This window comes from Coregonus lavaretus (genome assembly GCF_964263955.1).
Source record: "Coregonus lavaretus genome assembly, chromosome: 33".
Taxonomy (NCBI): Eukaryota; Metazoa; Chordata; class Actinopteri; order Salmoniformes; family Salmonidae; genus Coregonus; species Coregonus lavaretus.
Genome location: NC_140020.1, coordinates 4,995,324 through 5,021,270, shown reverse-complemented (window position 1 = coordinate 5,021,270; position 25,947 = coordinate 4,995,324). Strand labels below are relative to the sequence as shown.

The 25,947-nt window shown below is 41.3% G+C and overlaps 4 protein-coding genes across 4 annotated transcripts in view; 2 read left to right on the top strand and 2 right to left on the bottom strand.

Annotated features, from left to right (window-relative positions):
- The window catches only part of LOC311108574 (translocating chain-associated membrane protein 2-like), a 266,741-nt gene that overhangs the window by 109,406 nt on the left and 131,388 nt on the right, over positions 1 to 25,947 (top strand). The gene's annotated exons all lie outside the window — the stretch shown is intronic.
- On the bottom strand, positions 1,752 to 6,957 carry LOC311108060 (rhomboid domain-containing protein 2-like; the record flags this gene model as incomplete). The annotated part of the gene is made up of 4 exons (XM_084150708.1): positions 1,752 to 3,709; positions 3,957 to 4,104; positions 4,561 to 4,965; positions 6,906 to 6,957. The coding sequence occupies 4 exons, from the start codon at positions 6,955 to 6,957 to the stop codon at positions 3,220 to 3,222; spliced, it is 1,095 nt and encodes a 364-aa protein (XP_084006834.1). The 3' UTR covers positions 1,752 to 3,219.
- On the top strand, positions 14,940 to 17,379 carry LOC311108580 (uncharacterized protein). Its single transcript, XM_084151234.1, has 3 exons — positions 14,940 to 16,131; positions 16,263 to 16,682; positions 17,115 to 17,379. The coding sequence occupies exons 1-3, from the start codon at positions 16,033 to 16,035 to the stop codon at positions 17,142 to 17,144; spliced, it is 549 nt and encodes a 182-aa protein (XP_084007360.1). The 5' UTR covers positions 14,940 to 16,032; the 3' UTR covers positions 17,145 to 17,379.
- On the bottom strand, positions 21,884 to 24,863 carry LOC311108585 (rhomboid domain-containing protein 2-like). The gene is made up of 4 exons (XM_084151239.1): positions 24,356 to 24,863; positions 23,398 to 23,802; positions 23,034 to 23,181; positions 21,884 to 22,787 (listed from the first exon to the last, which is right to left on the bottom strand). The coding sequence occupies exons 1-4, from the start codon at positions 24,540 to 24,542 to the stop codon at positions 22,298 to 22,300; spliced, it is 1,230 nt and encodes a 409-aa protein (XP_084007365.1). The 5' UTR covers positions 24,543 to 24,863; the 3' UTR covers positions 21,884 to 22,297.

Below are 25,947 nucleotides of genomic sequence, written 5' to 3'. Positions count from 1 at the left end.
CTTAGATGTTTGAATAAATAATGTCCATCTACTACTACAACACACACACACACAGATATTTTGAGTATTGCTTACTCCTCCAATACACACAGAAACTTAATTTCAGACACAGGAACTATGTTTAGAAAAATACACATATTGGTCTCGTTCTAATATTTTGAGACATGCACTATTCTTTAAAATAAAAAAACTACAAAAAATGTTTGAAATATGCATTTTCAATAAAGCTTTTGAAATTGCAATTATTTGTGTCAGACTGTTTTTTTGTTCTTCATTAATTACAGCAAGGGAACAATTATTGTAGTGACATTACATGACATGTTATGTACCAGTGGGTGTTTTATATTCTGCTGTCCTGCACTGGATCCCACTGTAGGTGGCAGTAGTGCACAAAATAGTTGGTTTGCTCACCAGAAACCCAACCAGGCAGAGAGACTATTGTTACCATGCAACGAGCAGATGCTTCAGTGCAGGGTTGCCATGTCCGCAGTTTTGCTAACATTTGGGCTACTTTGAAAACGATGTCGCGGGGGGTAAACATGGCATTTCTTCAAACAAAACATATTTTTCACTGTGACCTGCTGCTGACTACCAGGCAGTGAGCAGGCAGGTTGTTACTGAATGAGCAGTAGGAAGGGGGAGGGCCGTGTTTTTGTGTGTGTGTTTTAGAGCCACAGCAGGCAGCTGAGTCACCGGCCATCAAGTATGCTATTAATTTGTATGCCATTGTAGGATACTGTAGCCTACCATTTGATACAATAAATATGTTGAAATTAAGATATCACTGGAGTCATTGCAAGTCAATTTGTGCCACTTGTGTAGCCTACCTGGAGCTGGCAAACGGATTTAATAAATAGCCTATAACTTTAAGCATATGTTTTCGTTTCAGTCTCCTCCATCTCCACTAACCGAAGATAATTGTATATATTTTTTTCTATTAATGATGTAAAATAAACAGTTGTACAGAAAGACTCTTCTGAAGGCCAAATTACAGAGGAGGAACTTCTTGATGCAATTAAAGCCTTTAAGTCTGGGAAAACTCCAGGGTTGGATGGCATACCAGTCGAGGTATACCAAACTTCATTTGATATACTCAGAGGACCCTTATTAGCATGTTTTAACCACACCTACAAAAATGGTAGATTATCAGATACTCAACAAGAAGGTCTGATTTCATTATTACTGAAACAGCATCCAAGTGGTAAATATAAAGATCCGGTCCATTAAAAAAATTGGAGGCCCCTTAAATTGGAGGCCCCTTAAAATTTAAAAATTAAATGAGCAAAAAAAAGATTCAATTTTATTTGGAACGGCAAGCCAGACAAAATTAAACGGGCCTATTTATATAATGAACATGAATTCAGAGGGCAGAAATTATTAAATATTAAAGCATTAGACCTCTCACTAAAGGCTTCAGTCATGCAAAAGTTATACTTAAATCCAAACTGGTTTTCTAGCAGATTAATAAGAATATCTCACCCCATGTTCAAGAATGGCCTTTTCCCCTTTATTCAGATTACAACCTCTCACTGAAAATGAAATCATCTCCAAAATATCACTATTTTAAAAATAAGCCATAGAAAGTTGGTTGCGATTTCAGTTTAATCCACCAGAAAAGACAGAACAAATAATACAACAAATAATGTGGTTAAACTCAAATATAATTTTTATATTATTATTTTTTCAAAAAAATGTTTAAAAAAGGTATAATCTTTGTAAATGATATCATAAATAGGAATAGTGGAGTTATGTCACACATGCAGCTAACAAAAATATATGGAAATGTCTGCTCTACCCAAAATTACAACCAACTAATTGCAGCATTAACGCAAAAATGGAAGAGGCAAGTGGAAGGGGGAAAAAATAAGGAACTTGTCTTCATTAAAGACCAAAATTGGTTAATGAAAATTGTGATAAATAAAAAAGTATATCAGTTTTATTTAAGGACAAAAAATTTGACAGCTGTGCCATATAGATTGCAAAATAGTTGGAAAGAGATTTTCGATGTACCGATACCATGGCACATGGTTTATGAACTGATACGCAAAACAACGCCGGATTCAAAACCTAAAATTTTTCAATTAAAATTATTATACAAAATTCTTGCAACCAATAGAATGTTATATATATGGGGGATACAACCATCCCAGCTCTGCAGATTTTTCTGCGAAGAGACCGATTCATTAGATCATTTGTTTTGGTACTGTCCATGTGTAGCTTGTTTTTGGTCAAAGGTCCAGGAAGAAGAAGTGCAACATTTACCTGGAGCTAACTCTGCAGATAGCACTACTGGGTGATTTGAAAAGTCATAGTCAATCGATCAATAATATAATAATACTTTTAACAAAAATGTTTATCTTTAATTTACAATCTGTAGAAACTATGAGAATAGAAAGGTTCAGAACTTTTGTGAAACATCACAGCACAGTTGAAAAATATATGGCAAATGTAAATAAAAAATGGATGGTGTTAAGAGATAGATGGGAGGGGTTGAGTGGAGCTGAAGGGTGGGATTAAAAACAACAAGATAACTAATGTAAAATATATTGTGATGGGACCAACACTTTACATGTTGCATTTATATTTTTGTTAAGTGTAGTTAAGGGGGAAAAACTGATAATACATTAGTGTGATAAAAATGTTTAGTTTGAACTAAAAACTGTTCTGGTTTACTAAGGGTTTTGAAAAACGTTGTTTTAATCTAGGTTATATAAATCAAGAGTACCAAGAGATTTGTCTACCGTCTGTGTAAAAAAACACAAAGTACAAAACACACAAGTCAAAAGGAGTGGTCTTACAATCAACTGACAATCAAACCCTTCTTGCATTGATTTGACCTTGAACATTCAGAGCCTGCTTGTATATTCAAACCAAAAACATCAGTGAAGAAAAAGTGGACCTTCAAGTACTGCCTCAAACCACTTGTCCAAGCATATTACATCTCAATGTATAACATGAGACAGAAAACACATTGAATGACAACTATGGGCTCGATTAAATCCGTATTGCCGTAGTTCAGAGCTATAGCGGCTTATAACCACACTGACATTTTTTATTTTTTTTATGTTATTAGTTATACCAAGATTTGACGTTTTTACAAGGATTGTGATTGCTGAAAATAGCACGCTTGAAATGTAAATGTAATTTCCGGTCTTCGCGAACATTGCCTTTAAATTTCAATCGAGCTATAGCGAGTTTTGCCGTTACGGATTGAAGTCATCAATCTGTCAGTGAAGACACAGGTGCTCCTGGGTGAACCATCACAGATTCTGGCAGTGACTCCAGCATTTTTGCTGTGAAACTCTGGGGGGCACTGACAGACACAGACAGTGGACTGAGGTGGGAATGTTGAGAATGTGGATGTTGAGCCACTGGAGCCCAGTGACTGCTGGTTTGAGAGGCAGATGCATGCCCATGACTGAGTCCATGGCCGAAGCTGTGTTCGTGACTATGTCCATGACCTTGGCTGTGGCTGCAGCTGTGTCCATGTTCGTGACTATGTCCGTGACTTGGCCCAAAGCTATGCTTGAGGCCATATCCATGGTTGTGTCCATTATAACCTGAGAGCTGAACAGGGCTCCCCTGTGTATAGTAGGAGTTGGCCCAGCCTTCAAATGTCTTTGGTGTGGTCTCGGTAGCCTGTAGGTTGGAGGTAAAGGACACTGGAGCGTAGGCTTGGACTGGGTAGGAGCCTGGGGTTGGAATGATTCTGCAATCAATGAGAACGTGGACAGATTTCAGAGAGCCTATCTATACCAGTAATTCTCTATCTAATCATGGGGGACCACTAGGTGCCTATTGTACAGTATTCAATTACAGCTGCGGATCATCAATTATAACTGCACCTCATTATACTGTAGTACATTATGTGCTCTGGCTTGCACACAGCAATTGTTATTTAATGACCTCTTGTCTTGTCTGATAAATGATATGTCTGGTGCTTTCTCAGTACTTACGGTGGGTGGACCGTCTTCCTTCTCTCCTCTGTTGATGCAGGGACATACAGGACACCAATGTTCCTCAGCAGCCTGAAAGGCATCTTCTTGTCCAGCACTGATGCCCTGGCATCGGACATGTCCAGAAGTGAGAGCCAGCCCTTACCGTCTGTTTCACCAGTGCAAGTTAAGGAGAATGTGTGACGCAGTGATGCAAGATTTTTTCTAAACAAACATGCCATAATGTTCAGCAGCAGGATTCATATACAACACCTATAACCTATTACCACTTAACTACACTACTAAGCACACTTATAAAGCTGTGACATACTGCAGAGGAGTGTATCAGTTATTTTGAACCACAATGAGGTTATAGCCGGCCGCGACCGGGAGACCCATGGGGCGGCGCACAATTGGCCCAGCGTCGTCCAGGGTAGGGGAGGGAATGGCCGGCAGGGATGTAGCTCAGTTGGTAGAGCATGGCGTTTGCAACGCCAGGGTTGTGGGTTCGATTCCCACGGGGGGCCAGTATGAAAAATTAAAAAATAACTCACTAACTGTAAGTCGCTCTGGATAAGAGCGTCTGCTAAATGACTAAAATGTAAATGTAAATGAGTAAGGATACAGATCCCCCCTGCGATGATGGCGATGGCATTGCAAAGGAAGACAGTGTGTGGGACCAAAAGTGTTATGATGAACAGAAACAGCCAGGGCAGGGCTAACATGGGTACAGTGACCCCGAAAAGAAAGCCCTTAACCATACGGGAGTGCACTGTGGCCATACCCATAAGGGAGAGGGACACTGGAATGAACCCCTCCACCTGGTTCTGGGCAGATGCACCAAACAGTAGCAGACCCAGTATGGTGTACAACACCCCTGTGCTGATAGAGAGCAGCAGAAACATGAGGAGGAACCGAACAGTCCCCACACTCTTCTCAATGCCTCCACAGAGGGGCACCAGAACCCCAATACTGAGGAGTAGCTGGGTCACTGTCTTGTGGTGGAAGGAGTATGTGATGAGCTTGTGCACTGCAAAGGAAGAGGAAAGGATTAAAACATAAATGATAGGGTTGACAGACATAAGCTGCACTGGTGTGTTGTGCTGTAGCCTGCTGCTGTAGCCTACTGGCACCATCTGTTACATTAGCTATACGTTTTAGCAAGCTAGCTAACGTTACAACACTCTCATTCAAAGTAGCTACTGAGCATATATGACTGTTGATTCACTCAGACCCTCCTAGCTAACTTACCATGCCCATTGCCAAAAACTGTCGTTCCAAGACTGAAGACATCCTCTGATAAACCGAAATATGTAGTGACAGTAAACAAAACAAATGATACTCTAATGACAGCAACAATCCCACTCGTGAGCCTGAACTCAGGAGTAAAACTCTTGAACCTCTGAACCATATGTTTTAAAACTATTCGGATATCATTTTGATGCCCAATGCATATTTGTCAAACTTGGATAATCAAGTACAATAATCAATCTTTTCCTCCAATATTGCGTAAAACTTTAGCCAGATTATAGGTAGCTAGCTAGCTAGCTAGAGGTTCCCACTAGATAACAAAGCCACAAATTACAAATAGGCTATATCTTAAAAATTTATGAAAACAAAAATAGGCTTTTTGGTCTTAATTTAAGGTTGGGCATAAGGTTAGCAGTGTGGTTAAGTTTAAAATCCGAGTTTAAGAAGATGAATTGTAGAAATAGGCGGGCAAGCTTGCTAAGCAAAAACAAATGTACTGGACTTCCGCATTTGGATTTGTCACAACCACAAAGTTGCTCAACTGTTGCTCAGATCATCAAGTGCTGCATTTGAAGACACTGCCACCTGCTGACATGTGCCTCAAATGTGATGATCAAAGAGTCCTCAACAGCCATTTGAGTTAGATAGCTAGATAGATTTTATTTGACAGTTATGAATTACGACCAGGGGGAGATACCACCAGTCCAGTCCCATACAAGCCTTTCCTGTGACGTATTATGCGCGGCCATAAAACTGTGACCTATTGTGACGTAACCAAGCATAAATTCACTACATAAACTGTGTTCAGCTTTGATACAATCAGTACAATCGCTTTCTTCAGTCAGGTTGTTTCAGGTGCATAGTCTGCCCTAGCTGACACTGTGCAGAGAATAAATACTACGATTGGAAACGGTTGGATCGACCCGTGCGCACTGCACAAGGTGATTTGGAGTTTAGAACGTCTGGTAGGCTCTTACATTCTTTGGTCCCAAATGGCACCCTGTAGTGTACTACTTTTGACCTGTGCCCATTGGACTCAGGTCAAAATAAGTGCAATATATGGGCACTGGGGTGCCATTTGGGACATGCCCTTTATGCGTGTGTGTGCCAGGATATGTTTTGTGCCAATCAATTGATGGAAATGTATCCCTCAGAAAGCAAGATGAATCGTAATGATGAGTGAATCAAAAGAGCTTTAAGGCGCCGCCCTTATGTGTTAAATATCAAATATATATATATATATTTTAAAAATCTTCTGTTTTTGTTATCACCTTTTAAATGGAGTGTTGTGTTGACAGTTGAATCCAGTGAGGGTGAACACCCCTGATTCTGTGATGTGGCCAACCGGCAAAGTGCGCAGAAGGCCAAGGCCTGTAAGTCAAATCTGACCTGAAAACAATAACACATAAACATTAGTTATGCTGCATGTACAAACTGCAGTTATCACAATAAAAGCAAGTGCAGATATCCCTCCTTATCTAACCACATTTGAAATGGAATATTGTCTTGACAGTCTACTTCAGTGCAGACCCCTCAGATCCACAAAAGGCCTGTATGTCACATTCAAATCAACCACATAACAGTAGCTACTTAAATTATTTATTGATAGCTACATCATTTATTTCCAAGTTATTTCCAAGGCCAAAATGAGCAAAAGAGTGTTACATTTTTTCTTTACTGTTCACAGCCAATCATTGTGAGCTGTGGGCAGGAACAGACATCTGGGGATGGATGGGACATCAATCCAGAGCCTCTTAGCCAGGTCAGACATCTCTGCTGTTCCCATAGAGACAGAACAGATAGATCAATCTGTTGATTCATATGGCCATTTTGGTTGGCTTGGTTGAATTGACAATCATTCATTAGAAATGCTAAAGAATGGGGCGGAGCTAGCATGTTGGAGTGAACGGCTGTGTGTGAGAGGCTCCCGCAACTTTTTTGCGAAATAATCTAACCTAACTTACTTTATTGCACTTGTTACAACAAACTTTTCTTACTAATACAATATTGTAACTTTCTATGTGAAAATGCCTAGTAATAAGCGACCAAAGGACAATAAATCCACATCAGAGGTCTACACCCCACCAAACAACGAGACAAACATGGCGGAAGGCACAGGTAACAACGTGACACTTACAGAACTTACCCGGGCTTTGGGAGAACTACGTGTTGCTATAGCGGAGGATCTTAAGGCTACTATTGCTGAACTGGACACTAAAATCGAGAGCACCATTCGAACGGTCGCTTCGCAGGGCCAGAGTATTGTGGACCTTGAGAAAGCTTCTGAATTCAACGCTGGTAGGATCGACGAGTTAGAGATGCTATGCACGTCATTGCAGGATAATGTGCAGAGGCTTTCTGTGAAAGTGGTCGACCTGGAGGGCAGATCCAGGCGGCATAACCTTTGCGTTGTGGGTCTGGCAGAAGGGGTGGAGGCGGGCTCTCGCCCCACCGACTTCTTCGCCAAGCTACTGAAGGATGCAATGGGACCGGATGTTTTGGCGTCGGATCCCCTAGTGGACCGTGCACATCGCGCCCTTGTCCCAGTGCCTGGACCGGGCCAGCGTCCTCGCCCAGTAATCATCTGTTGTCACAGTTTCAAGACCAAGGATCTTATCCTGCGCGAGGCTCGAATGAGGGGTAACCTGTTACATAAAGGGCACCCCTTTCGTGTCTATGAGGACTATGCGCCCGATGTGGCAAAGCACCGCGCTGGCTACAGAGATGTCATGACCAAACTCTACAAACTCCATCTTCACCCAGCCTTGCTCTTCCCTGCAAGACTAAGAATTACCCCGCCTTCCGGGGAGAAGATCTGGCTCGCCTCGGTTCTGGACGCAGAGAAGTTTGTCCGGGAATATACACCAATCCCCCGTACAGGTTAGAGTGCCTTGTCATTGTGTGTTAAGGTCTGCTCACGGACTCGAATCCATACCATACCATACCATAACGGGTGAAACCGTATTAAACGGTCTCAGCAAGGGCTACCGAACATGTAATACGATGAGCTGACCAATGGAGGGCGGTCAGAGCTCTCACTTAACGTTAATTTCACTTTCATTCCGACTGGGTTTAGAGCGATGCCTGTTTGGGAGGCCTTCCAGGTCGGATCATTGACACTTTCGGATGGATATACTTATATTCCCCCATTTTTGTTTTGTTTCGTTATTTATTTTTCAATTCTTACATTATTCCTGTGCGTACATATAATAATAATTATTTGTACTTTATTATTATTTTCTCTTAGCATTTTAGTATTATGTATGTGTATATTTTAAATTTGTATAGATTATTATTCTGGGGTATGCATGTTTGTGTATGTAGATGTGTGTGTATGGATGTATGTGTGTATGCGTGTGTATGTATCTGTATATATTTAAGAATATTTATTTTATATGTATATATTTTTTGGGGTGTGTGTATGTATGTGTGCGTGTATACGTGTGTATATGTGTGTGTGTGTGCGTATATATATATATATACGTATGTGTGTGTGTGTATGTATGTAGGTATGCACATGTATGTATGTGTGTGTGTGGATGTGTATGTGTGCACATATGTATATATAAATCACTATTTTTTTAAATTATTTGAAAATAATGTATTATTATTATTATTATTATTTTTACATTTTTTAATTTTTTTACATTTTTATTTACTTTGTTATTTTTTTGATTGGGGGGTACGTTCAATTTATCAAAATCCTTGTTCCCTTCTCCTAACCCACAATATGTAACTGTCCTGCTGTCTATGTCGGTTACTGATGGTTTATGTTTAGACCGGTATTGCTTAGCAATAGAATCTTGTGATGATACATCTTGCTTATCTCAGGGATTGACCCAAGATTAACCTTAAGTGCGCAATATGTTTAAGTTGCAACTTATTCTGTTTAGGTTTATTAGATGCTAATTGAACACTTTAAGTGCGGGAGCCTCCTCAGTTCATATGTTAGTAGAAGTTCTAGGATAGCGAGAGGTGAGCGCATAGTTGGGATTTTATTTGTGTTTTACCTCTTGTTCGAGGGCGCGCCGTGCTTTTTTGGCATCGGCCAGACAATGTGTTTGTTATTTTTATTTTCATATTTATTTCTGTCCTATGTGTGTATGCCTGTTAAATGTGGGTTGATGGGGGGGGGGGTAAAGGTTGGGGAAAGTAGGGGAACAGGGTGGAGAGTAAAGGTGCTTGCGGGGGGGGAGGGGTGGGTTGGATACTGCTCGGGTGTAGGTGCTACATATGCTGATCGTGATGGTTTGGTGCGCTTTCTTACCTTTTTAGTGAGTTACATGTTATGCAGGCCACCATAGGAACTACAAATGAGAGGAGGGCGGGACTTACATTCACTTCCTGGAATGTCAAGGGTTTAAACGAACCAATTAAGAGAGGCAGGGTCCTAGCCCACTTGAAAGCACTTTCGTCTGATATTATATTTTTGCAAGAAACCCATCTGAAAAACAAATCTCATAACAGACTTAAATGTAAGTGGGTGGGACAAGTGTATCACTCTAACTTCTCTGCCAAAACGAGAGGCACAGCGATTCTGGTACGGAAAGGAATTCCCTTTCTACATAAAACCACTATTGTGGATAAAGAGGGTCGTTATGTGATCGTAATAGGAGAGATCCATTCTACTTCTGTAACTCTACTAAATATCTATGGGCCAAACATTGATAACCCCTCTTTTTTCAAAAGAGTCCTTGCCCTGATTCCAGATATCTCCCATACTAATCTGGTCATTGGAGGGGACCTTAACTGTGTACTAGACCAATATTTGGATAGATCCTCTACCCGGCGAACCCCTACCTCCTATTCAAGCGAATTCTTGAATACCTACATAAAAAATTCTAACTTATTTGATATATGGAGGATCTCTAATCCTACGGGTAGGGAATACTCCTTTTACTCTCATGTTCACAATGTATATACTCGAATTGACTACTTTTTGGTTGATGCTAAACTACTCCCCTATACCTGTAATGTGAGATATCATGATATTATAATCTCTGACCACAGTCCACTCATCTTCTCCCTGAGATTGGGTGACATCGTACCAAACGAGAGGGTCTGGAGGTTGAATCCTCAGCTCCTCACAGAACCAACATTCTGTGAACATCTTAAAGACCAAATTACATTTTTCTTTGATACCAACGACAACACAGAGACTTCCCCAGCATTATTGTGGGAAACGCTGAAGGCTTATTTGAGAGGCTGTATCATCTCCTTTCAGACTGCCAGTAGGCAAAACAGAAAAAAATTGGTAGAACTGGAGGGACAAATTCACTTACTGGATAGGGAGAATGCTAGACATCCATCTATGGAGAAACATAAACAAATTATGTCTTTAAAATTTTAATACAATCAGATCCTCTCGGCTAAAATTGCTAAATCTTTTCTCTATGCCAAGCAAAAATATTTTGAGTTTGGTGACAAACCACACAAATTACTCGCCAGACAACTTCGAAAAAACGTGAGTGACCGAATGATTCACAAAGTTAAATCTGCATCTGGGGAATTACTCTCCTCCCCCAAAGACATCAATGACAGATTCCGTCAGTTTTATGAGACTCTATATACATCTAAAGCGGATCCTAATCCCTTAATTATGCATAACTTTTTGGAGGACTGTAATCTTCCTGCCCTGAACCAGGAAGACTCTAACTTCCTGAATAAGGAAATATCTCTTGAAGAAATTAGAGAAACAATTAAATCTCTAAAGAGTGGCAAGACCCCGGGCCCAGATGGATACCCTGGTGAATTCTATAAAACATTCAGCAACATGCTATCTCCCTACCTGCACAAAATGTTGGTTCGGGCCAATGAGGATGGAGCTCTCCCATCTACTTTGGATGAGGCGTTTATTACAGTTATACATAAGAAGGGTAAAGATCCGGAAGAGGTAGGGTCATACAGACCAATATCCCTCCTTAATACAGACCAAAAGATTTTAGCAAAAACTCTGGCTAACAGGCTTAGCACTTTAATTGGCAAATTGGTCCATTCGGACCAGACCGGCTTTATCCCTAATAGAAACTCATTCTTCAATCTCAGGCGCCTCTTCACATTATGTATTCTCAGAGGTTACCTAACGTGGACCTTGCCGTTATATCTCTTGACGCCGAAAAGGCCTTTGACCAAGTTGAGTGGCCCTATCTATTCAAGGTCCTACAGAAATTTAATATTGGAGATGGGTTCATAAATTGGATCCAGCTTTTATATAGGAACCCCTGTGCGAGAATACTCACTAACCAATCAATGTCGCCCCGATTTAACCTCCACAGAGGGACAAGGTAGGGTTGTGCGCTGTCGCCTATGCTCTTCGCCCTAATTATTGAACCTCTCGCTCAAGCGATCAGATCTCATTCAGCAATACACGGCTATAATACTAAAGATACTCTAAATAAGATTTCCCTATACGCAGATGATATTCTCCTCTATGTAACAGAACCCCACGCTAGTATTCCAGCTATTCTTGAGGTGATTAATTTGTTTGGTACCTTCTCGGGATATAGAATAAATTGGAACAAGAGGGAATTAATGCCCATACGGTTGCAAAACACCTCCTGGCTAGAACATCTTCCAGTTAAGTTATCTTCAGAAAAATGTATCTACCTTGGAATTGTAGTTACCAAACAATACTCCTTACTATTTAAAGAGAATTTCCCTTCTCTGATGCAAAATCTCAAGGCAAACAAACAGTTTTGGAGAACTCTCCCAATTTCTCTGCTCGGTAGAATTAATGCCATTAAAATGGTCTTCCTCCCACAACTGCTCTACCTATACCAGAACATCCCAGTATTCATACCTAAATCATTTCATAAACAACTGGACTCTATTATCAATCCTTTCATCTGGGATTATAAAACACACAGGATAGGTATAAAACACCTATGTAAATCCAAGATGGAAGGAGGATTGTCTCTCCCAAATTTTATATTTTACTATTGGGCCGCTAACCTCCGCGCTGTTACGTTTTTGCTGGATGACGCAACCCCGCCATCCAGCTGGCTTAACATGGAGCGGGAGGAGTGTCATCCCTTCTCTATTGGTGCCGTGATTTTGTCACCTGTTAATCTGGAGATGTCACTTTACCATAACAATCCTATTATACATAGCACAGTCCGAATCTGGAAGCAAATTAAAGTCCACTTTGAGCTTAGACCAATATCATTCATGCTCCCTGTTGCCAGGAATCCCTCCTTTGCCCCCTCTAACCTTGATAACACCTTTGAGCGATGGGGAGAGTTGGGGATAAGTACCATAGGGGATTTATATATAGGAGGGACCTTTGCTTCCTTTGAAGCGCTGAGGGAAACTTATAACCTTCCCAGAAGTAACTTTTTCAGATACCTACAAATTAGAGACTATGTTAGAAAACACCTCCCAACATTTGAGAATGCTAAACCTTCCATGTTTGACGGATGCATAAAAATATGCCCCACCTCAGACAAACTGATATCTCGTCTATATGACGCTTTTCAATCTGTTAGCGCACCCTCTACAGATGCCATTAAGGCAAAATGGGAGGAAGAACTAGGGACTGATATTTCGGTGGCAGACTGGGAGGATAGCTTGGAGTATATCCACACCTGCTCCATTAACTCCAGACATCGTCTCATACAATTTAAGGTATTACACAGATTACACTACTCCAAAACTAAACTGCATAGGATATTTCCTGATACATCCCCTATGTGTGATAAATGTCAGGCTGAGCAGGGTACACTACTCCACTGCTTTGCCCTATGCTCTAGTCTGTATGGTTATTGGTGTGGAATATTTGGGGTCCTCTCTGAAGTTCTGGAGACTTCAATAGACCCAGACCCGCTTCTGATAATCCTGGGAGTGTCCGATTCCCTAAACGGATTAACCAACTCCCAAAAACAACTCATCTCTTACAGTCTCATTTCGGCAAAAAAATTAATCTTGTTGTTTTGGAAAAGGAGGGAAGCGCCCTCTACCAAATTATGGCTCAGCGAAGTGGCAAAAACTGTACACTTAGAAAGAATTAGATATATTCTGAACAATAAATTATCAACATTTGATCAAATCTGGCAGCCTTTCCTCTCTTACCTGGACCAGTCGGTGCTGTGAATTTGTACTTTTTAACGCACTCTCAATTGTCATATTGTAATCTACCTTTGGGCAGCGTGTGCTGGCCCTGACACTCGAGCAGTCGGGAGGGGAATAGGGTGGAATAGGGGGGGGGTTACATATACCCTTTTTCTTTCTACCTGTCCCTGTTCTGTATGTCGTGTTTTGTAATATTTGTTTTGTGTCCAGAACTCTGGGTCTTGTTGTTCATGTCTGTTCTCTTATGTTTAGATAAGAACTGTACACATGTCTTTCATACCTATACACCATTCTTGTGTGTGTTCAATAAAAAAATATTTGAACAGAGAAATGCTAAAGAATCCTACAGTATGGAAAGTCTTTAGCCCCATCCCTAATGTTATGGGAGTTGCATTTATTGCATTTCAATACACTTGCATTTTCAATTACCCATAAATTACTCACTACTTGTACAACTATGTTGGATTGCCTAAATATTCAACATTTTCTTGACAGTCAATGCCAGTGTATTCTATGGCTGCCCTAAGTACATGCCTTTGTCTGTCTCCTCAGTCTGGAAGGGTGACTCGGCTGATGGATAGAAATGATGATGGGGTGATCTCATTCTCCAACTCTGATGACATCTCTATCTACTCCTTCACTGACTGTGAATCTGAGGTAAGACAGTTGTACACCATGTCTTTGTTGAGTGACATCACTGTAAGGAGAATAGTCTCTGACTAGTTGACTCTGATACCCAGTCTGATGATGAGGATCATGAAAGGAGGACACCACTGCTGAAAGTGAAGGATGAGGAGGATGGAAAGGTGACAAGGCTTAAAGTGAGGGATATAGTAGAGGACGACGATCTTTCTCTCCACTCCTTCGATGAGTCAGACTTTCTGGTATGTTCTGCAGCATGTATTTGAGTAACTCTTTGACTGAATGTGGAGAATGGACTATGACCAACTAGCTCTCTGACACACAGTGTGATAATGGCAATGATGCCTCTGCTGAGGACAGTCCAGGGCCTTCAAAGGAACCACTGAGAAAAGGGGCTTCACTGAAGGACCCTCGACTGGTAGGCTCTTACGTGTGTGTGTGTGTGTGTGTGTGTGTGTGTTAGTGGTGCGCGGGTCAGCTGTTTGTTCAACCGAACCCACCCGCAATTGCTAATAACCCATCCGCAACCGCCCGACTATATGTGATAAAGTGAAAATCTGAGGCCCGCACCTGACCCTAACCCGCAAATATAGAACACCGTCAGAACGATTTCTTAGCAGGGGGTGCAGGATTTTTTTGTGCCTAGTTTGGATATGTTTCTGCTTATAATTTCCAACATTTTGGTAGGCTATTTGTTAGTCAACTTGTCTATAATTAGATAGAAGACTAAATAAACCAAAAACTTTTAGGGATCAAGAAGAAAATGCAATAACTTAAGATCAAAAGGGAAACATTTTCTGTGCAAAATTTCCAAATGACATCAGTTTGACGGGTTGAAAACGACCAGACATGTTTCTGATAAGATTTCAGTTTGGCTTGGATGCACATTTTATGTGGTTGAAATATTATCAGCTTTTATGATGCTGATAAAGCAGTCCCTAGCTGCGCATTTGCATTCCCTCAAGATGCTGAAAGAAATCATATTTCTCCACTGCTGTTCCCGAGTCAAAATAAAGCCTACATTTGGTGTAGCCTATCATTTTACTGCAAGAAATGCTTAATTCTGCAGGAGTTAATATTAAGACTGTGAGAGGTTAAAGATCTACAGTCAGTGTCCAGATTTCAGTTTCCATCTAACCCATCTGAACAGTAGGCTGTTTGTTCCCTTGACGTGCCATAGGCCTATTTGAATCCCCCTCTTGTGACTGTCGAATTTCTATAGTGCCTCACAATCATCAAACATAACATAGGCACTGCCATCATCCTCTTTTAACACTTCACCAAATATTTTCCAAACATTACTTTTCTGGCCGTCCCTTCTTTATTTTCAACTTTCCATTTCGTAGCTTTTCTCTTATTGAATTAAAGCGTTTGGTGATTGGTGTGTAGTCTATCTGGCGCGCGTCAAGTTATGCCCTAAAGTTTAGGCTTACACACTAATGCCAAATAGCCTATAGATATAACTTGCACAATAATTATACATTTATGGATTTTTTAATGTATTGTTTTCTGTTTATTCAACAATATTTCATGACCCTAAATCCCCCGCCCTGTGGATATAACCGCAGGACTTCTGGTTATGAGTCAACCCGCGCATCACTAGTGTGTGTCACATCTCAATTGTTTGACCCGATGTCTGTACATATTATTGTGGCCAAACCCAACATCCCTCTCCCTGCCTCTGTGAGTGCCCTGAAGAAGGTGTCACGCCAGATGGAGGTGGTCCCTTCTGTCCGGCCCTGCAGGCAGCAGCTGGACAAGAAGACACAGTGGACCAACACCAATGAGGAGAGCCTGAGGAGAATTAAAGAAAACCTGGCCTCCATAGAGCTTGACCTGGAGGAAGGCCTGAAGACGGTCAATGACGGTCTGGACATCAACCAAGAGAGGCAGAAGAAGAATGAGGGATGCTTCAGAGCCTGGATTGAGAAGTGGATGGGGAGGAGGAAGGATGAAAGACTGAGGGATGAAGATGTGAATAGGGAAGACAATGGGAGGAGGGGCGAGGAGTTGAGGGCACTGATCCAAGTGATGAAGAGAAACTGCAGCAAAATGAGATCTTGAGGCAGTAGACCTGGACAGTTGGCTGAATGACTTGGAAAGGTTGAAAGTGGCTTTCAAGAAATGCACTGGAGAGATGGCCGAAATGGTAGAGAGCATGGCAGAAATGAAGACCAGCATAGCCAAGAACAGGCTCCTCAAGCTTGAAAAAAAGAAGTATGAAGTCCAGCGCTTTGTAAGTTACTCTTACTTATTGAGTGTAGTCATGTATCTAATGTATTTATAGATTAGTTATACAGTATATCTAGAGATTGTGTATAACATAGCACTGTCCTGACAGTTTGTTTGTTGTTTCTGGTATTACAGAGCCCAGGGAAAGTCTCTGGTCCTGTGCCTGGCCAGACTTGCCTTTCTCCTCTTGTGACCTCAGCACCCTGGACCCTGGCTGAAGCCCTACGGGCCCTGCCCTCTCCAGAGGATGTCCCAAAGCCTCTGACTCCTCCCAGCCCTGTCCCTGTCATTGTTGCTCCGCCTGCTGTGGAGTACTTACCATACCACCACAGCCCTCGCCTGGCCCCAATCACCAACCTGAGCGAGAACGGTAGGAAGCTGCTCCAGAAAATGTCAGGAGTGGCCCCACAGGTGAGAGGAAATACAGAAAGCCCTTGCCTGGCCCCCATCACCAATACAGGAAGCCCTCGCCTGGCCCCCATCACCAACCTGAGTGAGAACAGCAGGAAGCTGCTCCAGGAAATGGCGCAGAAAATGACAGGAGTGTACCCACAGGTGAGAGGAAACAGGAAGGGGATATTGGCCATATGTCCTACAGTATATCATAACTCTAGATATCGTAGCTCAAGAGTAGAAAATAGCCATAAGCTTATATTACTTTATCTCCTTGTCCAAAATATTCAGGAAGGGAAGGTCAAAAGGAAAAAGGGCAAGGCAAAAAAGCGAGTGAAGCAAGAGCAGGCTAGTAACATGAAGCAGGTGGAAAATGTTGGAGAAAGTAAGGAGGACAAGAAAGAGGAAAATAAGAGTCTGAGGAAGAGGTGAGGAAATAGAAGAAGGAGAAGTAGAACATAACAAGGGCATTTTTGAGATTTATAGAAATAGAATGAGGTAGAGAATTATAGAAATAGAATGAGGTAGCAGAGAAAGAGCAGCTATCTGATGTGTAAGTGAAAACTACTATTTATTGTCCTGTTTGATTGACAGGTTTCTCCAGTGGCTGCTGCCCAAACTTAGATGTTTGAATAAATAATGGCCATCTACTACTACAACACACACACACACAGATATTTTGAGTATTGCTTACTCCTCCAATACACACAGAAACTTAATTTCAGACACAGGAACTATGTTTAGAAAAATACACATATTGGTCTCGTTCTAATATTTTGAGACATGCACTATTCTTTAAAATAAAAAAACTACAAAAAATGTTTGAAATATGCATTTTCAATAAAGCTTTTGAAATTGCAATTATTTGTGTCAGACTGTTTTTTTGTTCTTCATTAATTACAGCAAGGGAACAATTATTGTAGTGACATTACATGACATGTTATGTACCAGTGGGTGTTTTATATTCTGCTGTCCTGCACTGGATCCCACTGTAGGTGGCAGTAGTGCACAAAATAGTTGGTTTGCTCACCAGAAACCCAACCAGGCAGAGAGACTATTGTTACCATGCAACGAGCAGATGCTTCAGTGCAGGGTTGCCATGTCCGCAGTTTTGCTAACATTTGGGCTACTTTGAAAACGATGTCGCGGGGGGTAAACATGGCATTTCTTCAAACAAAACATATTTTTCACTGTGACCTGCTGCTGACTACCAGGCAGTGAGCAGGCAGGTTGTTACTGAATGAGCAGTAGGAAGGGGGAGGGCCGTGTTCATTCAAAAATCATGTCAAACACTATTATTGCAACTTATTATGTGAGTTGTTAAGCATATTTTTACTCCTGAACTTATTTAGGCTTGCCATAACAAATGGGTTGAATACATATTGACTCAAGACATTTCAGCTTTTCATTTTTTATAGCTTTCTAAACATTTCTAAAAACATAATTCCACTTTGACATTATGGGGTGTTGTGTGTAGGTCAGTGACAGAAAATCTCAATTTATTCCATTTTAAATTCAGGCTGTAACACAACAAAATGTGGGTGTGAATATTTCCTGAAGGCACAGTACATGTACAAGCTTTGAGGGTTTTTTGAAAGAGAAAATCCATCATTATTGTGTGCCTACTGTAAATATGGCTGCCACTTGTCTTTTCCTAGGAATGCTCGGAACATGGCGCGGGATGTGCAGAATTCCTTCTATGACATCGTTGAGGAGGTGGGAGGTCTCACACACACACAGGCTGTGGCTTACATCAAGAAGCTGATGACCAAGGGCCGCTACTCTCAGGACGTGTGGAGCTAAGGAAGATTAAGTTAACGTTACAGCACACCCTCACAACCCCATATGTTAACCTATTTCTTTCGGGTGGAGGGTGAGTGGTAACGGAAAACAGTTTTAAACTGTTTTTGGAGGTAACGTGTCAGCACATAATCACTAAATGGAAAGACGTATGAATGAATGTTTGTTGTACTTATTGTCTTGTTGTGTAATCTTACTGACAGCATTTTGTAGAGACTCGTGCTGTGAGGTAGTGCAATTCATTCAAGATTGGTTGGGAATGGGCTCATACTCCAAATCGACCCCTAACCCCCAGGCCTTTCATGTACACTGAACAAAATATAAACGCAACATGTAAAGTGTTGGTCCCATGTTTCATGAGCTGAAATAAAAGATCCCAGACATTTTCCATCCACACAAAAAGCTTATTTCTCTCAAATTTTGTGCACGTGTAACCACGCCAGCCCAGGACCTCCACATCCGGCTCCTTCACCTGTGGGATCGTCTGAGACCAACCACCCGGACAGCTGATGAATCTGTGGGTTTGCACAACAGAATAATTTCTGCACAAACTGTCAGTAACCGTCTCAGGGAAGCTAATCTGCATGCTCGTCGTCCTCACCAGGGTCTTGACCTGACTGCAGTTTGGCGTCGTAACTGACTTCTGTGGGCAAATGCTCACCTTCGATAGCAACTGGCATGCTGGAGAAGTGTGCTCTTCACGGATGAATCCCGGTTTCAACTGTACCAGGTAGAAGTCAGCGTGTATGGCGCCATGTGGGCGAGCGGTTTGCTGATGTCAACATTGTGGACAGAGTGCCCCGTGGTGGTGGGGTTATGGTATGGACAGGCATAAGCTACGGACAATGAACACAATTGCATTTTAAATCGATGGCAATTTGAATGCACAGAGATACCGTGACGAGATCCTGAGGCCCATTGTCGTGCCATTCATCCGCCACCATCACCTCACGTTTCAGCACAATAATGCACGGCCCCATGTCACAAGGATCTGTTCACAATTTCTGGAAGCTGAAAATGTCCCAGTTCTTCCATGGCCTGCATACTCACCAGACATGTCACTGATTGAGCATGTTTGGGATGCTCTGGATTGACGTGTACGACAGCGTGTTCCATATCTGAATTCCCAGTCATGTGAAATCCATAGATTAGGGCCTAATTTATTCATTTCAATTGACTGATTTCCTTATATGAACTGTAACTCAGTAAAATCTTTGAAATAGTTGCATGTTGCGTTTATATTTTTGTTCAGTGTAGATTTGGTCCACGCGCTCCTTTTAAGGTTATGGAACATTTTGGAATAAACCAATAGATTTTTTTATAAAATAGAGTGCAGACCTTCATTGTTTCCCATCAGATTAGAAAAGTTGGAGATATTATACATTGAATGTTACACATCGTTTTTGTAAGTGAAACTAGGCGCAAACAGAGGTGATTATGATATGAAATATTGCCTCTGGACGTTTATCATGCTGTGAAGATCCCCACAAGGCGATAAAAAAAGTAATATATTGTAAATTAACTCCTGAAATGTCTACGGCATTGAAAGCATTCTATATTTGCATCTTTAAATGTATTTACAAGTTCAACATGGCTGCCTATTCAGATGCACGAAGGTTGTGTAAATACAGAGAGCAGTGCAAGATTAGTCAAATATGCATACTAGTAGCACATTCATATTGTACCATGTACTGTACAATTCCTACATTTAAATTGCAGTAACTGTTTAGTCATTGAGCCTTGTTCTTCATCGGTTCATTAAACGAAAAGGTTGTAGATTAAATGGTGGTTTACTGTAAAAATGCCCAGGTGTTTTTTTCTCATGCTCTCCCACTGTAAGGCTTAGTACCGACTAGTTATGTTTAGCTGGACACTACCACGGCATTTAGGCAATGCAATATGTGTTGTATTGTATGTGCACTTGCAGTACAACATGAATACATCTATTAACTGTCATTTATTGACTGTCATTTATGTGTGTTCTGATAATCACTAATTCTGGGATATGTATATGTAAGAACTTTATCTAGTTTTATTTTCTTATGCTGATGGTTGAAAGCCTAAATACAAAATATTTACTTCAATTTTCTGAGGTTCTGTAACCGTATGAAATAGAATCAAGTGGATGATATACGGGTGATGTTCAGCAGTCTATCATTTTAGCACGTCATTTTGTGTTTCTTTTAATAGAGAAACCCTCAACTATTGTAGTGATACAGAATCAAATATGGTATGGTACATGTTGTCATTTAAATAAGAAATGTGCCTTTTTAAAATTGACCTGTGTTACATGACTCTTACCACTTGATCCAGTTTTATATGCAAAATAGCTATTTGTATATAAATAGTAACTTTAAAGCATGCATTTGTAAAGAAATAATAAATGGAGATCATTGATTTGCTTTATTTAGTCTTGGTTGTCATTTATGGCTTCTCTTTACTGTGCACGACTAGTTAATTTTCCAAAGATTACATCATAATCTGCCCTTGTAGCCCACACTCTTGATCACCTCACCCACTTGTCCCCTGCTTCTGAATTTCCAAAATTTTTGAACGATGCATTGCAAAACAAACTGAATGTAATGGATCTAATTTAGTGGTGAGTGGATGCTATTTTGTATTTTATTCTAAGAACACAGATACCTTAAAAGAAAGGTAGGTGCGTGGATCAGAAAACCAAACAGTATCTGGTGTGACCACCATTTCCCTCAAGCAGCACGACACATATCCTTCGCATTGAGTTGATCAGGCTGTTGATTGTGGCCTGTGGAATGTTGTGCCACTCTTCAACAGCTGTGCGAAGTTGCTGTTCATTGCTTGCCCATATCATAACCCCACCGCCACCATTGGGCACTCTGCTGGTCCTGGGGTGGCGTGGTTACACGTGGTCTGCGGTTGTGAGGCCGGTTGGACGTACTGCCAAATTCTCTAAAACGACGTTGGAGTCTGCTTATGGTACAGAAATGAATTTTAAATTCTCTCGCAACATCTCTGGTGGACATTTCTGCAGTCAGCATGCCAATTGCACGCTTCCTCAAAACTTGAGACATATGTAGCATTGTGTTGTGTGACAAAACTGCACATTTTAGAGTGGCTCTTTTATTGTCCCCAGCACAAGAAGCACCTGTGTAATGATCAAGCTGTTTAATCAGCTTCTTGATATGCTACACCTGTCAGGTGGATGGATTATCTTGGCAAAGGACAAATGCTCACTAACAGAGATTTAAACAAATTTGTATACAAAATTAGAGAAAGAAGCTTTTTGTACGTTTGGAAAATTTCTGGGATCTTTTATTTCAGCTCATGAAACATGGGACCAACACTTTACATGTTGCATTTATATTTTGTTAAGTGTAGTTAAGGGGGAAAAACTGATAATACATTAGTGTGATAAAAATGTTTAGTTTGAACTAAAAACTGTTCTGGTTTACTAAGGGTTTTGAAAAACGTTGTTTTAATCTAGGTTGTATAAATCAAGAGTACCAAGAGATTTGTCTACCGTATGTGTAAAAAAACACAAAGTACAAAACACACAAGCCAAAAGGAGTGGTCTTACAATCAACTGACAAGCAAACCCTTTATTGCATTGATTTGACCTTGAACATTCAGAGCCTGCTTGTATATTAAAACCAAAAACATCAGTGAAGAAAAAGTGGACCTTCAAGTACTGCCTCAAAACACTTGTCCAAGCATATTACATCTCAATGTATAACATGAGACAGAAAACACATTGAATGACAACTATGGGCTCGATTAAATCCGTATCGCCGTAGTTCAGAGCTATAGCGGCTTATAACCACACTGACATTTGTATTTTTTAAATGTTATTAGTTATACCAAGAGTTGACGTTTTTACAAGGATTGTGATTGCTGAAAATAGCACGCTTGAAATGTAAATGTAATTTCCGGTCTTCGCGAACATTGCCTTTACATTTCAATCGAGCTATAGCGAGTTTTGCCGTTACGGATTGAAGTCATCAATCTGTCAGTGAAGACACAGGTGCTCCTGGGTGAACCATCACAGATTCTGGCAGTGACTCCGGCATCTTTGCTGTGAAACTCTGGGGGGCACTGACAGACACAGACAGTGGACTGAGGTGGGAATGTTGAGAATGTGGATGTTGAGCCACTGGAGCCCAGTGACTGCTGGTTTGAGAGGCAGATGCAAGCCCATGACTGAGTCCATGGCCGAAGCTGTGTTCGTGACTATGTCCATAACCTTGGCTGTGGCTGCAGCTGTGTCCATGTTCGTGACTATGTCCGTGACTTGGCCCAAAGCTATGCTTGAGGCCATATCCATGGTTGTGTCCGTAATAACCTGAGAGCTGAACAGGGCTCCCCTGTGTATAGTAGGAGTGGGCCCAGCCTTCAAATGTCTTTGGTGTGGTCTCGGTAGCCTGTAGGTTGGAGGTAAAGGACACTGGAGCGTAGGCTTGGACTGGGTAGGAGCCTGGGGTTGGAATGATTCTGCAATCAATGAGAACGTGGACAGAATTCAGAGAGCCTATCTATACCAGTAATTCTCTATCTAATCATGGGGGACCACTAGGTGCCTATTGTACAGTTTCAATTACAGCTGAGGATCATCAATTATAACTGCACCTCATTATACTGTAGTACATTATGTGCTCTGGCTTGCACACAGCAATTGTTATTTAATGACCTCTTGTCTTGTCTGATAAATGATATGTCTGGTGCTTTCTTAGTACTCACGGTGGGTGGACCGTCTTCCTTCTCTCCTCTGTTGATGCAGGGACATACAGGACACCAATGTTCCTCAGCAGCCTGAAAGGCATCTTCTTGTCCAGCACTGATGCCCTGGCATCGGACATGTCCAGAAGTGAGAGCCAGCCCTTTCCGTCTGTTTCACCAGTGCAAGTTAAGGAGAATGTGTGACGCAGTGATGCAATATTTTTTCTAAACAAACATGCCATAATGTTCAGCAGCAGGATTCATATACAACACCTATAACCTATTACCACTTAACTACACTACTAAGCACACTTATAAAGCTGTGACATACTGCAGAGGAGTGTATCAGTTATTTTGAACCACAATGAGGTTGGAGTAAGGATACAGATCCCCCCTGCGATGATGGCGATGGCATTGCAAAGGAAGACAGTGTGTGGGACCAAAAGTGTTATGATGAACAGAAACAGCCAGGGCAGGGCTAACATGGGTACAGTGACCCCGAAAAGAAAGCCCTTAACCATACGGGAGTGCACTGTGGCCATACCCATAAGGGAGAGGGACACTGGAATGAACCCCTCCACCTGGTTCTGGGCAGATGCACCAAACAGTAGCAGACCCAGTATGGTGTACAACACCCCTGTGCTGATAGAGAGCAGCAGAAACATGAGGAGGAACCGAACAGTGCCCACACTCTTCTCAATGCCTCCACAGAGGGGCACCAGAACCCCAATACTGAGGAGTAGCTGGGTCACTGTCTTGTGGTGGAAGGAGTATGTGATGAGCTTGTGCACTGCAAAGGAAGAGGAAAGGATTAAAACATAAATGATAGGGTTGACAGACATAAGCTACACTGGTGTGTTGTGCTGTAGCCTACTGCTGTAGCCTACTGGCACCATCTGTTACATTAGCTATAAGTTTTAATAATAATAATAATGTGGTCCTCTGTAGCTCAGCTGGTAGAGCACGGCGCTTGAAACGCCAAGGTAGTTGGTTCGATCCCCGGGACCACCCATACACAAAAAAATGTATGCACGCATGACTGTAAGTCGCTTTGGATAAAAGCGTCTGCTAAATGGCATATTATTATTATTATTATTATTATTATAATAATATGCCATTTAGCAGACGAAAGCGACTTACAGTCATGCGTGCATACATTTTTGTGTATGGGTGGTCCCGGGGATCGAACCCACTATCTTGGCGTTACAAGAGCCGTGCTCTACCAGCTGAGCTACAGAGGACCACCATTCTAGCAAGCTAGCTAACGTTACAACACTCTCATACAAAGTAGCTACTGAGCATATATAACTGTTGATTCACTCAGACCCTCCTAGCTAACTTACCATGCCCATTGCCAAAAACTGTCATTCCAAGACTGAAGACATCCTCTGATAAACCGAAATATGTAGTGACAGTAAACAAAACAAATGATACTATAATGACAGCAACAATCCCACTCGTGAGCCTGAACTCAGGAGTAAAACTCTTGAACCTCTGAACCATATGTTTTAAAATTATTCGGGATATCATTTTGATGACCAATGCATATTTGTCAAACTAGTACTTGGATAATCAAGCACAATAATCAATCAACTTTTCCTCCAATATTGCGCAACACTTTAGCCAGATTGTAGGTAGCTAGCTAGCTAGAGGTTCCCACTAGATAACACAGCCACAAAGTACAAATAGGCTATATCGTAAAAATTAATGAAAACAAAAATAGGCTTTTTGGTCTTAATTTAAGGTTGGGCATAAGGTTAGCAGTGTGGTTAAGTTTAAAATCCGAGTTTAAGAAGATGAATTGTAGAAATAGGCGGGCAAGCTTGCTAAGCAAAAACAAATGTACTGGACTTCCGCATTTGGATTCGTCACAACCACAAAGTTGCTCAACTGTTGCTCAGATCATCAAGTGCTGCATTTGAAGACACTGCCACCTGCTGACATGTGCCTCAAATGTGATGATCAAAGAGTCCTCTACAGCCATTTCAGTTAGATAGCTAGATAGATTTTATTTGACAGTTATAAATTACGACCAGGGGGAGATACCACCAGTCCAGTCCCATACAAGCCTTTCCTGTGACGTATTATGCGCGCCCATAAAAATGTGACCTATTGTGACGTAACCAAGCATAAATTCACTACATAAACTGTGTTCAGCTTTGATATAATCAGTACAATTGCTTTCTTCAGTCAGGTTGTTTCAGGTGCATAGTCTGCCCTAGCTGACACTGTGCAGAGAATAAATACTACGATTGGAAACGGTTGGATAGACCCGTCCATGGAGTTTAGAACGTCTGGTAGGCTCTTACATTCTTTGGTCCCAAATGGCACCCTGTAGTGTACTACTTTTGACCTGTGCCCATTGGGCTCAGGTCAAAATAAGTGCAATATATGGGCACTGGGTGCCATTTGGGACATGCCCTTTATGCAGAAAGCAAGATGAATCGTAATGATGAGAGAATCAAAAGAGCTTTAAGGCGCCGCCCTTATGTGGTAAATATCAAATATATATATATTTAAAAAATCTTCTGTTTTTGTTATCACCTTTTAAATTGAGTGTTGTGTTGACAGTTGAATCCAGTGAGGGTGAACACCCCTGATTCTGTGATGTGGCCAACCGGCAAAGAGCGCAGAAGTCCAAGGCCTGTAAGTCAAATCTGACCTGAAAACAATAACACATAAACATTAGTTATGCTGCATGTACAAACTGCAGTTATCACAATAAAAGCAAGTGCAGATATCCCTCCTTATCTAACCACATTTGAAATTGAATATTGTCTTGACAGTCTACTTCAGTGCAGACCCCTCAGATCCACAAAAGGCCTGTATGTCACATTCAAATCAACCACATAACAGTAGCTACTTAAATTATTTATTGATAGCTACATCATTTATTTCCAAGTTATTTCCAAGGCCAAAATGAGCAAAAGAGTGT